The sequence below is a fragment of the Bos indicus genome, chromosome 5 (assembly GCF_029378745.1).
Source record: "Bos indicus isolate NIAB-ARS_2022 breed Sahiwal x Tharparkar chromosome 5, NIAB-ARS_B.indTharparkar_mat_pri_1.0, whole genome shotgun sequence".
Taxonomy (NCBI): domain Eukaryota; kingdom Metazoa; phylum Chordata; class Mammalia; order Artiodactyla; family Bovidae; genus Bos; species Bos indicus.
The window spans coordinates 94762100-94780209 of record NC_091764.1 but is presented as its reverse complement, the minus strand read 5'-3'; the positions used below and the strand labels follow the sequence as shown (position 1 = coordinate 94780209).

Here is an 18110-nt window from a genome sequence, read left to right as displayed (position 1 = left end):
GCCCCATTTTCCAAAGAACGTATATATAGTGAAGGGTTCAAGGGACAGGTGATGTTGGTTTAGTAGCTAAGTCATGGTCGACTCTTGTGACCCTATGGACTGCAGCCCGCCAGATTCCTCTGTCCGTGGGATTTCCCGTGGCACTAATACTGGAGTGGGTTGCCATTCCTTTCTCCAGGATCTCCTGCATTGCAGGTGGATTCTTTACTGCCTGAGCCACCTGGGAAGCAGAGGGGGAATACCAAAATGTGTGGGAAAGATGAGAGGATGCTGGAAAGATGTTTATCCTTTTTGAAATGTTATTTTAAAAGTATTTCTTATCAAGAAAAGTGCAATGTTATGGGTTAACAGGCTGCCATGGATAGGTTGAGGAACCTAAATATGATTTATAGCTTTGTTTTCCAGGGAAATTGCATTCAACATCCCAAGAAGCCAATTTACAACCAAATGCTAGGAGCATAAATTGTAGTTGGACACTTCCTGTGTATAGATTGATTGACTCAGAGGCTCAGGGAATAGAAGCAATCAATATCCTGTATTTGTTTCAATACCTACCTTGTTTTTCTCAATAAGCCCTTTGGTTCCCATAACAAGGAGAAGATGAAGAGGATGATGGAACAAAAGTTTTCTGTGACAATGTTTATAGGCTCTCATAAATCATTAAGGAGCATCAAGAAGGCATCAACAAGTGCTTCCCTAGATTGCTGAACAATGAGATTTTATTCTTAAAAATACTCTGCCAGGGAATAAACCAAATTATTTTCTTCTATCATAAAATAGGTAAAGAAAGACTAGACAGACACATGTACACATGCACAGTCCAAAATTCCATAAGTTAAGGTGCTCATTTGTGTTTCCAAAGGAAAAGTAAAAAGATCTTTGGGCCCACAAAAGAACAGAATGACATTCACTTGCAATGGGTCTCTGGTGACTAGAGGTAATTCAGGCCAGGGAGCCCGAAATGACATAGGAGCATGGACAATTCAAATGAAACTATTATTTTAAAATACAACATTGATACTTTATTAAGAGTGGGAAAAGTACAAATTAGAAACCTATTCTGAGATATTGAACATTTGTTTTAAATAGATTTCAGGATGGTTTTCTTTGACATGTCCCCCTTGCTGAATTGCCAACTGAAAGCTCAGCATTCTTGAGATAGAATTCACATACAATAAATAAGCCAGTTTTAAGCTTACAAATTGATGAGCTTTAGAAATGTATGTAGTCATATGACTATCAGAGTAATCATAATATAGGATAGTTTCTTCACCCTGGAAGGTTCACATGAGCCCTTCTATGGTCTATTCCACTTGTTACAATTAACATAGTTAAAGATATGATTAAATTTAAAGCTACCATCTTGCTCATGTTTTCTATTTAGCTCATCTGCTATTTTTTCCTATTTCCTTTTACTGTCTTTTTTTGAATTTAGTATTTCTTCCATTTTATAAATGCTATTGACCTATTAGCTACATCTATGTTTTTGTTCTTGCTTTCGTTTTTGTTTTAAATGGTTGTTAGGTTTACATGATACTCATTGAACTTATCATTGCACATCTTCAAATAATATAATTACATTTATCATCTTTTGTTTCACTGTACTCATGTTTCTACCTACTATCCTTACCCTTGGCTGCTTTTTAAATGTTCTTTTTTTCATTGTTTTTCAGGAATTTGATTTTGATGTTCCTTGGTGTTGTTTCCTCTGCTTTTCATTACTTGATGTCTAGTGAGCTTCTTCGAGCTGTGGAGCTTATAATTTGAGAAAATTGCAGCCATTATTTGTTCAAATAGTTCTTTATTCCACCATCCTTTTCCTTTATTTCTGGGAATCTAATTATATGTATGTTAGATTGTTTGAGTTTGTTTCAGCTGCCATTGATTCTTTGTTTATTATTGTCTTGTTTCCTCTCTTTATTTTGGATTATTTCTAGTACTATGTCATTAAATTCCCCTGTGATTTTTTTAGGACCTTATCTAGTGTTAATCCTACTGTTTTGTTATTTCAGATACTGTATCTTCAATCTCTGGAAGTTACAATTAAGCCTTGTTTATATCTTTCATTTCTGTCCTCATACTGTTAATGTCTCTATCTTCTTAAGCATATGTGTCATATTTAGAAGAGCTAAATTACTTGTTTCTTAATGCTATCTTCTGGCATATCTTGGTCTGCTCCTGTTGACTGAATTTTCTCCTATTTATGAGTCATATTTTCCTATTTCCCAGCATAAATGGTAATTTTTGACTAGATGCCGGGCATTGCAATTTTTATCTTGAGTGCAGGATTCATTGTATACCTTTGTATAGTGAGTTAGGTATTATTCCAGCACAAAATCAAGTTACCTGGACTCAGATTGAAAAAAAAAAAATTCAGACATCTTTTTAAGCTTTCTTACGGCAGCTGGGTCTAGGGCTAATTTAGACTCATAATTAACACAATATGCTTTTTAAGTCCTGCATATTACCTGATGCCCTGTGTATTACAAGGTGTTTTCACCCTGGCCAGTGGGAATATGAATAGTACTGTCAGCCCTATGTATGCACCTCCCAGTTTTTGGCCTATTTCTTTCCAGGGCTTTTTTCTCCAAACTTGAGGAATTGTGTCTCACCATGCAAAGACCCACACTCAGCCAAAGACTATAAGGAACCCTTCTGAAGGTCTCTCCATGTGTGTGCTTGTACTCAGTTGCTTCAGTCGTGTCAGAGCATTCTGTCCAACACGGTCTTATCAACTTGGCCTCCCCAAACTCCGATTTTTGTCTCCTCAACTCAGTACAACTGCCAGCTCTGTTTTGATATATATTGCTTCTTGGAACCTGCCATTTGGCAGGAAACTGGAACAGCTATAGGGTTTACCTCATTCTTTCCCTTCTCTCAGGGATTATCATACTGCACTGCTTGTCATTCAAAGACTGAAAACCATTGTTTCAAATACTTTGTCTGGTTCTTTCTAGTTGTTTAATATGTAAAAACATCTGGTCTGGTCCCTGTAACGCCATCATGGCCAGATAAATGATATAATTTTAACACTGAAAATAAGACTGTGCCTACTGAAGCAAAGTGAATCTTGCTTCATTGCCATTCATACATCCAGTAATATTAACTTATTTAGAAGTGACATCAGCAGAATGACTGAATAAGCTGTCCCTCGCATATATCCTCCCCTTGGCAATAATAATTTGACATGGCTTCCCAGGTGGCTCAGTGGTAAAGAATCTGCCTGCCAGTGCAGAAGATGCAAGAGATATGTGTTTGATCCCTGGGTCAGAAAGATTCCCTGGAGAAGGAAATGGCACCCTACTCCAGTATTCTTGCCTGGAAAATCCCATGGATGGAGGAGCCTGGCAGGCAACAGTCCATGGGCTCACAAAGAGTCAGACAGGACTGAACACACAGCACTAGCATGGACAAAAGTGTCTTCGTGGGAGCTTTGGGATCCAGATTGGAGGCTGTGAAACTGAAGTGTAGTTGAAGACTGAGGGCCATTTTAAGAAGGCAGGTTCATCACCAAATGGCTAACTTGTGAACTGTGGTCTCCTACAGACAAAGAGTTCCATACCCATAACAACTCAGCTACAGTCCCTTTGGGTTTGGGTCTGTTACTAGCACCAGATGAGGAAGCCTGGAGGAGTCACGCCCACCTGTGTACTGGATAACAGAAGAGGCTCATGAACCCACTCCAGCCCCTCTTGACCACAGTCTGAGAACCCCTAAAGGTAAGGCTCTGAAACTTAGTCTGAATGCAAACTCTGAAAGAGTCTTGTACCTGGGCTCCAGTCCATTCCAGCCAGAGTCCATAAACAATCCTGATGGCTCAGGAACCCTGCAGAAAACACTCCTGTCTGCACCCCTGGAGATCTTGAAGGGGCCTTACATTGGGGATCTAAGGACCTAAGCGTCCCCATTGACAGATGAGTGAACAAAGAAAAGGAGATGCACACATACACTACTGAATATTATTTCACCAGGCAAAAGAAGAAATCTTGCCATTTTCAGCAACGTGGATGGACCTTAAGGGTAGTAGGCTAAGTGAAATAGGTCTGAGAAAGACAGTATCATGTGATTTCACTTACATTAGAATCTTTAAAAAAGCCAAACCAAAGTGGAATGGTGGTTTCCAAGGATGGGAAGTAGGGGAAATGGGGAGATTTTGGTCAATGTGTACAAAGTTCCAGTCACTCATCCAGTTATAAAAGAATAAGTTCAGGGAATCTAATATTCAGTATGATGACTACAGTTAAAAATACTGTATTTGACAGTTGCCGAGAAAGTAAACCTTAAGTAGTCTCACCACAAAAAAGAAAAGGTATCGATACAGGATGCTTGGGGCTGGTGCACTGGGATGACCCGGAGGGCTGGTACGGGGAGTGAGGGGGCAGGGGGATTCAGAATGGGGAACACGTGTATGCCCGTGGCAGATTCATGTTGATGTGTGGCAGAACCTATACACTATTGTAAAGTAATTAGCCTCCAATTAAAATCAATAAATTTAAATTAAAAAAAAGGAAAAGGTAATTATGTGAGGTGATAAACATGATAAGAAATATTATTGTGGTCGCAATACACACATGCATTAAATCATCAGGTTGTACACCTTAAACTTGCACAATGTTTTGTCAATTATATCTTAGTAAGGCTTGGTAAAAATAGACACTACCTTCTAAGCACAAACAGAAAATCTTCCTTCTGATTCTATTTTTAGACCAAATAGTTACATAGTCCCAGAGTACAGTAATGCCCAAATAAAAAAATTTATTCTTAATTTTGATCACCTCTGGGAGTATCACTACTCCAGTCACAAAGAAGCAAGCTTACCGCTCTTATTGTACATAATTCAGGGTGAACACAAAATTTTACATGAAAATAAAGAGCAAATGTTCTCTGAAAAAAAAATCATGTTATAATAGGAGTAATTGTTACATATTACTAGGCTACAATTTTAACATACCATGGTTCTAGAGAATGAACAAACGGACCAATGAAACAGAACAGTCTTCAAATAGACCCATATATATGGGAATACAGATTTCACTAAATGTAAAATGCCAAACCTATGGAGAAAAAAAATTATTTGTCCTTTTTCTTCTCAGACTCTCCCAATAAGTGATTAGCTCAACAACTTTACCCTTAATTCAACTTTACTTTGATTACATTTGGCCAAATGAACTGACTACTTTTCTTATCCTCAAAGTGGACAGAGGCTGTTTTAATAAGAAAGCTTGAATGTTACCACACTTAGAATGCAAGATGTTGTATTTATCTATGGTTATGTACCACAAGTATTACTCAAAAGAAAGATCCTGACTTCTCTCAGTGCTGTGAGGCATATGAGTACAAACACAATATACGGAAAAAAGTCTTTTGACTGTTGAAAGAAAAACAATTACAAGAAAGCAAATATCGGTAGTGGTAGTGTGGTAGTAACAACCCATCATTACTGTTCAAGAACACACAGGTTTCTGTCATGAAAATACTGTGTAAAAGAACCAATGTGTGTTTATAATCTTTTGTGGAGAAGCCTGAGGCATGAGAGGAATAACTAATTTATATTTGTGCAATCTCAAGTTCTTCTGTAATTACCAGTTGGGACTTCTGCCAGTAGTTCTATGTTTTAACAGGTCTGGATATGTATACATCTGGTTAAGGAAGACGCTGGTATTGGGGACTGTTAAGTTCACTTCGTTAGTGTTTGACCTAAGAGAGCATCGAGATATTACATACAGTAGGCCTCCTTAGCAGCATATTCTTAACGGGCACTGGCTGAGTTTCATCCCCAAGTATAGCATGAGAGAATGAAAGAGATTGTATTTCTAGAAGATGCCATTTTAAAAACAAATTTTCTCTGCTTTCATTTTCCCTGCCCTGTCTAAATGGACATTACTGAAAATGAATTACAGCTAAGTTACCTACTTGGTCCTTTAACATGTAGTTACCTAAACCTGTAGTTTTATGAATAGATGTGACATGTTTTCTTTACTTCTGAATCCCTTATCTTTTTTTCTTTCTCATAATCCCTTCTCTCTCCCCACCTTCTTTTTTTCCTCTTGAAGAATGATATATGTGGCTCTCTAAACTCGTAATTACTACATTACCATCACCTTTCATGTCTCCATATTTTGGTTCCGTGCTATTACTTTTGATTAGATACTTTTACCATCTTTCTTTCCTAGATAACTTGTATGTACAGGTGACCCTTGCACAACACAGGGTTAAACTGCAAGGGTCCACATATGTGTAGATTTTTTTTTTTTAACAGATACATTGGAAAGCTTTTTGGAGGTTTGTGACAATTTGAAAAAACTTGCAGATAAAAGACATAGCCTAGAAATAATTAAGAAAAAGATATGTCATGAATACACTAAAAATATGTAGATATGGAGATCATATAGGTATAAGGTGAGTGATATTTACTATAAAATTAATAATGTGTTAGTTTTCTTGCCATTTATAACTTTGTTTTAAAAGAATCATATTACAGTACAGTATACCACTCTCCCAAAATTGAGGGAACTATGTATCAGTTTATTGTCATGGGTAAGAAGTTTTTGAAAAATGTAAATTTTCCAATACTGTGTTATGAATTTGACTGTAATACTGTATACCATACAAATTTTATGATGGAGTCATTCATTGTGTATAGGCTAGGCCAACATGAAGCAATCATACTGATTACACTAGGCTACTATAAAGGAATCATATTGCTGCTTCTTCGTTATCAATGCATGAAATAAATATAAATTTCTTTTTCACAGATTTTTCCATTGTTGACATCAAATATAATACGTATAACATCTACAGTGCTTCGTAATACATAAGACTATATTTCTGTATGTACTGATAGATGATTCATTTTATGAACAGATGACACAAACTTATAGTACTGATAAACAGAGTGCATGTATATGTGTTCCGTTGCTCAGTCATGTCTGACTCTTTGTGACTCCGTGGACTGTAGCCCACCACAGTATAGTGTTGTAACTGTGTTTTCTCTTCCTTATGATTTTCTTAATGACATTTTCTCTAGCTTAATTTATGTAAGAATACAATATATAATACATAAAGCATACAAAATATGTGTCAGTCGACAGTTTATATTATTGGTAAGGCTTCTGGTCAACAGTAGGCTATTAGTAGTTATGTTCTGGAGAAGTCAAAAGTTACATATGGGTATTAACTGTGTGAAGAGTTGGCACCCCTAACCCCCTCCACTGTTCAAAGGTTAACTGCGTTCTTCAAGGTTCAGCTCAGAAACCATCAGATGGACTAATGTGTCAAGTTACATGCCCAGTTTATCTGTAAATGTTTGTTCATGAACAAATGAAAGCATAACTGAAACAGTTGTTATTGTTGTTTACTTGTTAAGTTGTGTCTGACTCTTTCATGATCCCATGGACTGTAGCCTGCCAGGCTCCTCTCTCCATGGGATTTCTCAGGCAAGTATACTGGAGTGGGTTGCCATTTCCTTCTCCAGCAGATTTCCTGACCCAGGAATGGAACCCTCTCTCTTGCATTGGCAGGTGGATTATTTACCACTGAGCCACCAGGGAAGCCCCATGAATAAAACAAGTCTTCCCTAAATTTTCTCCTTTCTGTTTCTTCATACCGATGACTCAAGAATAAGTCTACTAAGACACTATGGTGGATCACAGTATAGGCTTACAGTCTGATTTTGCCTCTCTGAGTTCAAATCCTGGCTTTACCCACTAAATAGCTGTGCAAACTTGTTTTCCCTTTTGGCTCAGTATCTTCATCCTTACAACTGTGACCATAATACTATCTCTTGCATAGGGGTATTGTGAGAATATGATGAGATAAGACATGAAGGGCCTACAATAGCATGTAAGGACTCTAAAAATAGTAGCTATTATTATGAACAGGTGCTTATTTCTTTGCATCACATTCAATAAGTCATCAACTCTGCAATCCAATAGTCTTTCAAAATCTCTCCTAAAATGGCAAACTTCTCATGTTACCACAAGAAAGACTGCCTGAATGTGACAGAATGTGAAAATTATGCTTTTTATTATATTCACATAAAATAGTCAATTACACTGAGTTGTCCAAATGCATTGGTGAATTAAAGCCTCCAACTCTTATAAAGTTTTATACATATATCTATGCATTTATAAATACACACATATGTAAAAGATATATTTTCTTCTAAAATAAAGTGCCCAAATCTTAATATATGGGGGCATAATAGGGGAAAAAAGAATCATAAAGCTTTATCAGTTATAGACTGTTTCACAATATAAGAATCTGTTTTATACACATTTATTCAGGCATAGTGAACTCTAACCACTCACTCTTTTCTGAATTCTAAGTGAATTAATTTATCCAAAATATTAGAAGCCATGTAGCCAGTTTAAATGAATCAGAGGCTAATTCTTCTTACTGTGCCTGGCACAGAACCTGGGGTCCTCAACAGAAGAGTAGTTAAGCTTCATTTTTAATTCCCCTGTTTATTTGAATGTTGTCTTTCTGCTAAGATGATAAACATAGAAAGAAATGTAAATGAATAAACTTCCAATTCTAAATCCTCTATTAGCATTCAATAAAGTCAGGGTTTGGTGAAAAAATTCCTTTTGTCTTTATTTCACCTGGGCTTGATGAGAAATGGCCTGGCAGATTTGAAATGAGGGGTCCTGCTGTCTCTGTTATAGTTAAGTCTTGTTGGAATCACAGAAGAATAATTAGGATGCAATGATCAATAAACAGATCAAGGAGACAGTCAACTCAAGTTGAAATGAAACTCCCTGTGATAATGGAAAACTTCGTGAGTGCATGTTTGAATTTAAGAACAGAACAAAGGTTAAAGAAAAACTAGATGGTTTAAGATCATTCAGAAAAGCCTCACTTCAAATAGAAACTAAGGCTCTATTCTTCAGTACAATGTCTCAGCTACTCTTACTGTGTTTTCATCGTGTTTTCTATTGCATGCATGCATGCTAAGTCGCTTCAATAGTATCCGACTCTTTGTGACCCTATGGACTGTAGCCTACCCGGCTCCTCTGCCCATGGGATTCTCTCAGGCAAGAATATTGGAGGGTTGCCATGCCCTCCTCTAGGGGATCTTCCTGATCCAGGGATAGAACCAATGTGTCTCTTGCATTGGCAGGCAGGTTCTTTACCACTAGCGCCACCTGGGAAGCCCTGTATTTTCTGTTACTTTAGATTTTTAGGATGATCATTTGTAGGTTTTGACATGGAATAGAATTTAAAATGCTTTTGAAAAGACTTCAACCTATGGAAGCAAGGTGAAGGTGCCTAAAAATAGCTTAATACGAACCCAGCCATTTTAGAATCTGGTGATTACATGTTCAAATTGCAATAGAGCATGTTTTATTCAAGCAGGCAAAAGAGAGATTGTCAACACTGAAATTGCATTAAAACACTCTGCAACTTCCCAACATATGGAAGGCTGGGACCAGTGGGAAGCCCAAACTTTTCCCAGAGTCAGAACAAGGAATGTAGTATCTTCTTTTCTTTGGAGGAAGAAAAAGGGCAAGAAAATGTTTCCAATTACCCAAACCCACCTGAGCAGGGTCTTCCCAAGGACGAAGTTGCCTAACTGCTGATTTTGGTGAGCATCTTATTAATGGCTTGCTTGACGTGCGTGGTGGAGCTGCGTCGCCTCGTCTTGCCCTGGACCATCCTCCGGCGACGTACCTCTCGACACAGCTCGTAGAATATCTCGGTGATATTCCCTTCTCCAGTGCAGGCAGAACACTCATAAAAAGCACACGCCAGTTCTGTGGCCAGCTTCTCCCCTTCTTCTGTACTGACCTGTCTGGAGTGGTCCAAGTCAGCTTTGTTTCCAACCAAGATGAGAGTCACATTCTTGGGCTTTTTGATCTCATCCAGGATGTTCTTAAGTGGCAGCACTTCCTCAAAACTTCCTCGGTCAGTAATGTCATAGACCAGCACAAAGCCTTCCCCCCATCGCATGTGTCCTTCCCTCTGAATGGTATCTTCCTGTTGGCAGGGAAAAAACAGCAGTCGGGAGACCTGGAAGTAATTGCAGTGTATAGATGCTGCAATTGCTAACAGTGATCCTTTAACAACCATTCCTTACATTCAGCAGTGTTTGAAATTCTTGGTAGACTGCCTGAACAAGCTGACCCTCTCAGTTTGGAACAGAAGCATACCTTAGGGTACTAAACATTTTCTAACTGCACGGAACCTAACTTTGTGCTTCTAACTTTTTCTTGCCACATTATTAAATGTGTAATTGCAAGGACTATAAAGAAATTATCCTCCTAGTTGAGCACACTGCCTCTGAGATTTTTCATTACAATTAAACAATAGGCCAACAGGTAACAAACAAGTAGACCTCACCCCATCCTCTGAGATCAGAATTAGAGGCATGGCTTAGTGAAGCGGTTTTGATTTTGTTTTGTTTTTTAATTGTTTCTTCAGATTAGAGACAATTAGCCACCAAATTAAAAAAAAGTGAAAAATTGTATAGAGTCAAAGTAAAAGCTAAGGGATTTGGGCTTCATTTTCTATCTCAGCACCTTTGATATATTATGCAGTCTCAATAATGATAGATACTCAATTGCAGTGATTCTCAAAAGGGGTGATCCCTCCTTCTTAGGAAGGTAGCATTTGAAAGCGTTCTTAAGCAGGTGTGATTTGAAAATGTATTGCCATTGCCATTATAGGCTCAGATGACTTCTCCAGGCATGTATTTTCCTGCTGTCTCTCTCTTTAGAATCAGTTCTGGAAGGTGAGAGCATATATAGGGAGCAGGTAGTGATGAGAAGGAAAACTGTATAACTAGCTGCAAATATATTTCTTGGATTAAATAGTTTTATCAAGTAGTAACTGAAAAGCACCATGATATCCTTCAGCTTCCTAACTCTCATTCTTAGTGGTCACCCCTATTCCTGGGAGGACTTCCCTTGTGGCTCAGCTGGTAAAGAATCCGCCCACAAAGCGGGAGACCTGGGTTCAATCCCTGAGTTGGGAAGAACCCCTGGAGAAAGGAAAGGCTACCCTCTCTGGTATTCTGGCCTGGAGAATTCCATGAACTGTATAGTCCATGGAGATGCAAAGAGTCGGACACAACTGAGCAACTTTCACTCACTTCTTTGTATTCTTGGGAACCAAGCCTTCCTATAAACTGTTCATAATTTCAGAACTGACTGGCTGCAAAGCAAATGTATGTTAGTTTCATTTTAAAATCAGTTGTTAGCGTTCAATGATGTGGCTCAAATTTTTAATCTGATGTGATGAGGTTTAGAAAGAATATTACAGAAAAGATTCTTAAAGTATTCTGAAAAAAGATTCTAAGGTTATATAAGTCAAGAATATAAATATTGTAGATTTCTTTAAGATTCAACTTATATATAAGCATAATAAAGGTGCTGAGAACTTCTCCAGTAAAGATATATATTTAACTTGATCAGAGTATTTCAAAACACATTTAACCATGAAAACCTAATATTAATATCTTGTGATCTCCCCATAATAGAGGTGAGCAATTCTACTTTAGATGATAGCATATGAATGTTAGGGTATTTTCAAAACCCTTGGAGCACTGAGTAATTTATATAAGGACATATATATAAGCTATTGCAAATAAACTAATATAAAGCATAACTAGATAAATCTTTAGGCATCATTAGTTAACTATAGAAAAGTGTCTTAATTCTGTTCATATTATGCACATTTCATTTTTATTTATCCAGAAATATTAGAGCTGAATTCCTTTTTCACCTGCCCAGCAGTATCTAGTATCTCCATGGTGACAACTTCATCATCAATGGTTGCTTGGTGTCGGTAGGTTGATTCTGAGGGAATGAGCAAAACGAAGGTAAAATGGTAAATAAATGCATAATTAGATTTAATCCTTGAAATTATAAATTAGTCTCCAATGTATACCTGTTTCCAAAGCATTAAAAAAAAAAAAAAAACGTGCAGCCTAAGGGGTGGAAGAAGGTGCCATTTTTATACTCTTAAGTTCTTGGGAGTAACAGATTCTAATATGGGATCCACAGATCCTCAGGATATAGCGTGGGAGATTCCCTTTTTCTATTATTTTATTCTCCTGTGAGGCAAGCTTTCTAATACTCTTTTCTCTCTAAAATGAGTCTTCCACATCCTAAAAAGAGAAGGTGATTCCCACAAGAGCATTCTACCTTGAGACTCCTAAAAATACAGTTTATGGAATCATGTTAATTTCTGTTCCTGACACGATAGCAGACAGACAGGAGCTGCTCATTTCCATCTAGACCTCCATTCTAGGAATGTATTAAACATTAACGGAAGGCAGATTGCTATTCATTTAAAAAATGACTGTAGAAAGCTAGGAGGAACCCTTGGGGTGGTAGAAGGTGGTTGGACCTGGGTGTTCAGGGGTTGGTAAGGAACAGTCACCCACAGTAGAGGACAGAGGGAGAGAGAGAACAAAGCTGAGATAGAAGAGGCTGCTTAGTACCAGTTGGAGGCTGGTGGCTCAGACAGTAAAGAATCTGCCTGCAATGCAGGATAGATTGCCTGCAGTCTAATCTGTGTTCCATCCCTGGGTTGGGAAGATCACCTGGAGAAGGGAAGGGCTCCACACTCCAGTATTCTTGCCTGGAGAATCCCATGGACAGAGAAGCCTGGAGGGCTATTGAGTCTATAGAGGTTGCAAAGAGTCTGGCACGACTGAGACTAACACTTTCACTTCAAGATAATATCAGAGTAATCTTCAAGCTCTGCTGGGGTCAGGAGAAGTCAGGAAGAATACAACCACTAGGTGGCTCTAAGGGTTCTGACATGAAACGAAAATCAGGCATTAAAATGGTGTTGCTCTACATGAAAATGAAACAAATGACATAAAGCACTCAACACATGATTGACTGAGTTGATGAAGTTCAGGGTGAAACATTCTCCCAGAAAGTACTAGTAAGTGATCAAAAGAAGGAAAATATGAAAGCAAAATATGAGGTGTGGATAATAGAAATAGACATGTTATTTTCTCCTATAAAATGAGCCTCAAAGAGAGAATAAAATACACAGAAGAGTGGAAAATAGTTGAAGCTGAGGCTGTAGTCACTGAGAATTTCCCAGGACTAGAGCCATTGAACGACTTCACATTAAAAGGACTATTAGGATAGACTAGATAAGCAACAGGGCTCTACTGTATAGCACAGGGAACTATAGTCGATATTCTGTGAATAATTTCCCATTATGGTTTTCCCATAATTTCCCATTATGGTTTACATAATGGGAAAAGAATATGAAAAAGAATGTTTACATATGTATAACTGAATCACTTTGCCAGACAGCAGAAATTAACACAACATTGCAAATTGACTATACTTCAATAAATAAAAGTTTTAAAAAAGGACTGACTGGACACACAAGGGGAAAAGCCCCAGTTTCAACCTATTATGACAAAATGTAAAGATATTAATGACAAAGAGGGAAATTTTAAAAGATCTAGAGAAAAAAAAGTCCATCACCTACAAAAGCATGTGACTCAGATTGACACTGGACTTCTCATCAGCAAAACAGAATTCAAGGTCCTAATGGAGTCAAGCAAAGTGATAAAACTATACCAGAAGCAATTCAGAACCACAATTCTAGATAATACCAAAATACCAGGGTGGAGATGAGGGAAGACACCTAGGCAGGTTTGAAGGAGTTAATGTACTTGTATTATTCCAAATGATGATATAATAAAAAGGTATTTAGAACAGAAAAAAAGTGAACAAATTATTCAACTCAACAATTAGAAGAGGAAAACAAAGCAAATCCAAGAAGATATGAGAAAAATAAAAGAAAAAATAGCAGAAAAAATTAGATAAGGTTAACAAAAGCAAAGCATGGCACTTGAAAAATTTTAAAGAAGTAGGTGGGGGAAGAGGTAAAGATCAGAGAAAACTAACTGGTAAATTAAGAGAGAAGGTGCAATCAAACAAAAATGAGCATAAAAATAGGAAGTAATTACACTTTCTGGTGAAATAGAAATAAAATAACATTATGAACTGTATACCAAACAAATTTCAAAGCCTGATTAATTCTTTGAGGAAAAAATGCACAGATTGGTACAATGAGAAATAAGACACTTAACTAAGTCAATAGCCTGTGAAATTTAAATGTTAACTGTAGATTTCTTATGAGAAAAAATGACTACCCAATTGGCTTTATAGATTTCTATTAAACATTAAACAAGTTGTTCTAGGGGAAAAAGAAAGGGATAGCTACCCACTATGAATTGCAACAAGAAATGTTAGAAAAGTAATAAGAAGAGAAGAGAAAAAAAAAATGTAGGTTCATTTTATTTTTGAACATAGATTCAAAAATTCTAAAAAAGTAATATCCAGTTGAATCCAACAGTATAATAAGAAAAATACATTATAAAATAGTAGAGTTTATTTCAGGAATACAAAGTGTTTATAACTATCAGTGCAATTAACACATTAAAGAACTAAAAAAAGAAAATCACACGAGTACCTCTACAGGTAGGTCTATAGCATGGTAAAATGTATACAAATTTAAAATATGTGCATATATAGAATTTTTTTCAAAAAATATGTAATAACTAACACATACTGCTTACCCTTTGAACACAAATTGTTCTAAATGCCTTACTCATGTTAACTTATTTATTCCTTACAAATATTTCATGAAGTATGTAATACTATCAGATCTATTTTATGTGAAGAAACTGAGGCACAGCAACATTTAATAAGTTGCCGAAGGTCACACAGATGTTAAGTGGTAAATGGTACAGTTAAGACTGGAGCTCAGAAGACTGGCTTTGGGAATGTAGATTTTGAACCACTGTGCTAAGTATCAACTGTATTAGATTATATGCCTTTGGGAACAGAGGAAGGCAATGGTGTCAGAATAGGGGATGCAGGAAAAATAAAGTGAAGAAATAGAAAGCCTTCACATACACATGACATGGTGCTGGGAACAGAGCAGCATGATTGACTTAAGTATTAACTCAATTATTTGCCCCTGAAGTACTCAAGTTACTAACCAATCAACCAACTAAATAAACCTAGAAATTTCTTTCCTAAAGGGGTAACCGGTAAGCCATTGCTTTTATTTTTTCCTATAATCTATCTACCTACCTATTATCTATTATATGTCTCATGTTTCTTTCATTTTTTCAACTCATCAACTATCTTATAGTTCTTTCTTGACCACAGTTTTGTGTTACTTTGCTGTAAATCTAATCTCCTACTCAAAATACAAATCACAGAAAGGAAGCTTAGCTAAGTAGTGTAACCTAGGCATCAGTCTTATGTGGTCATCATTCACAAAGGCACGACACACTGCAGATGTATTTTCTGAAAAATAAAAGTTTAAAATGAGGTTATGTTTGTTTTATTTTTTTTTAGACTCCACATTTAAGTGATAAGATATAGTATTTGTCTCTATCTAACTTATTTCACTAAGCAGGTCTATCGATGTTGTGGCAAATGGCAAGATTCAATTCTTTTTTCATGGCCGAGCAATATTCCATTGCCTGCATGTGTATGTGTATATATCTCACCTCTTCTTTATCCATTCATCTGTCAGTGGACATTTAGGTTGCTTCTTTATTTTGGCTATTGTAAATAACTGTACAGCACAGAGAATATAACCAATATTTTATAATAACTTTATATAGTGTGTAATCTATAAAATATCAAATCACTATGTTGTACACCTGAAACTAATATAATTTTGTAAGTGACTATTTGTCAATTAAAAAAAATGAAAATGAGATTATGTTCAATATATTTTAATAAGTTTATTTTATATTATCATCATTCTCCTGTAATATGTAATCCTTACAGGGTATGTATGATTCTCAATTCTAAATCATTCCACTCCCCTCTGTTACGTTAAATGGGAGATTATTGTTTTGTATAATTGAATGCTCTAAAATACCACTGACAGCCACTACTCATTTCTAAGCGTTCTCTCAATTATTTCCTTTTCATCTTCTGGGCTCCATTCTGAGAGGAGAAGCCCAGAGGGCAGTGCACATGCCAGGATCCAGGCCCTTTCTGTTTCTCTCTCCACTGTTCTGCTGTGACCTTTGTGCTGCTTTCCCTTTTAAAGGACTGGCATCAGCCCTGGAGCCTGTAAAACAGAGTTCTGGGCTTTAGTCCATCTCTTTGCACCACAAGTTGTCTGACAGACAGGGACATTTTTCTCAGTTGCCTCCATGCTAAATAGGATATGTATTTCAACCACAGAAGGCCACAGTAGGGGGGAAATAAAATATAAAGAAAATGGTATGAAGTTGTGTGATTCTTTGGCTGTTTGTTAACTGAAATGAAACGATGAAAGGCAGGAAATGAGGGAATGTCGGCCACAGACAGCAGCGGGAGGCAGCAGTGATTTCATCTAAGCTGAACGCTGGTTTCACACCATTGGAAGAATATTTTCTTTAAGTCCCTTCTCTTTCTCATTAGGAACTCATGGCTTCATGCAAAACAGTGGAAATATTGCTTACAGAGGCAAAATGTACATCGGTGTGCTAGCTTTTCTGAACATAATTCTAAAAAATGCACTAAGTACTGTTAGAATGGAATGAAACTCTACTATTCATTCTGGAAGTTAAGAAAAAATGTGTAAGTTTTTGTGAAGAAAGTTAAGAAAAAATGGAGAATGGAAATACTTTTCGTTCATACTCACAAAAAAATGATTATTTTAGTCTTTTTTTCTTGAAGGGTAAGGGGATGATTGTTTAAGAGATACTTCAAAATGAACCAAATATTGGATACTGTAAGATCAACAGTTGGCATCATCGATTCAATGGACATGAACTTGGGCAAACTCCAGGAGATGATGAGGGACAGGGAAGACTGCTGTGCTGCAGTCCATGGGGTTGCAGAGTCGGACACGACTTGGTGACTGAACAACATCAACATTAGTTTCAAGACGGAATTGTGGTGCTGGTGGTGGTAGTGATGTAGTTGTGATCGATTTTTTGTGACCCCTGGACTGTAGCCTGCCAGGCTCCTCTCTCCATGGGATTCTCCAGGCAAGAATACTGGAGTAGGTTGCCATTTTCTCCTCCAGGGGATCTTCCTGACACAGGGATTGAATCTGGGTCTCCTGCTTTGCAGGCAGTCTCCTGCATTGCAGGTGGATTCTTTACTGACTGAGCCACCAGCGAAGTCCAAGATGGAATTAGGCATATTAAATATATATCTCAAGTTCAGTGTATATGAGAGATACATGATTGAAAACCTGCATTCCATATAATTTTATAAGATGAAGTATATTTTGCACACTAAGAGAAACTGATGCTCAGAGGGATGTTTCATACCACTAATCCTTTTATAATTTAGCTCTTTTGCAGATTTCAATGTATTAATATGGACATTTGGCTAGTGCAACAACAACAACAGTTAGTAATGATTTGTGCTAGAGTAGGAATTGTACTAACTGGAGTTCTATTGCTGATCTAACCACAAAATAGCCACGTAATCTTGGATAAACTGACTTCATTGGATTTGTTTTATTATTTGCCAAGTGACGATCTCAAAGTTCCTTGCTGTGCCAATATTAACCAGTTCTGCAAGTTGGCTAAGCACCTCTGCTTTAGTATCCAGTTGAGACAATTTGTTCTGAGTGTGTCTCTTTCTTAGTACAAGTTTTTCCAATCAAATGGAACTGTAGTTCAGGTAGGGAGAACCAGTCACAAAATCAGAGCACCAGTGAGTCCAATATGTCTCCCACTTCCCACTCTCATTTGTGTCTGAGCCGTAATCCATTCAAACAGAGTACAATGCCTCCTAAGTAGTGATAGTTTCCCTCTCTCTCTCTCTCCAACTGCCCCCAACACACATAGGTGTGCGCACACACACAAGCACACAAACACACCACAACTGTACATGATCTAAGTCTTTGTATTCTCTACCACGATCAGCATTTTCTGAAGGTAATATGACTGGGAGGTAGAGACTCAGCTCTTTTGGAATCTAAACAGGACACGGAAGCTGTTCCGCACCCAGAAAACTGCTGCCACTTCCATCATGCAGGGAGTTTTCTTGGTTAGATGGTCCAGTCCCCAATTCTATAGGCTTCAGTGTATGTGTGTCTGTGTGTCTGCATGTCTGTGTGTGTGTGTGTATGTGCTCAGTCATGTCTGACTCTTCTCCTCT

The 18110-nt window shown here is 37.3% G+C and overlaps 1 protein-coding gene across 2 annotated transcripts in view; it reads right to left on the bottom strand.

Annotated features, from left to right (window-relative positions):
• Window positions 1-4730: 4730 nt before the first annotated feature.
• Window positions 4731-18110, bottom strand: part of RERG (RAS like estrogen regulated growth inhibitor) — a 133875-nt gene continuing 120495 nt past the window's right edge. For both annotated transcript variants that reach the window (XM_070790030.1, XM_019961504.2), the window contains 2 exons: window positions 11725-11798; window positions 4731-9978 (listed from right to left, as the gene is read on the bottom strand). In XM_070790030.1, coding sequence (XP_070646131.1) covers window positions 9571-9978; window positions 11725-11798 — 482 coding nt within the window. In that variant the 3' untranslated portion in view covers window positions 4731-9570. The remainder of the gene's footprint in view (window positions 9979-11724; window positions 11799-18110) is intronic.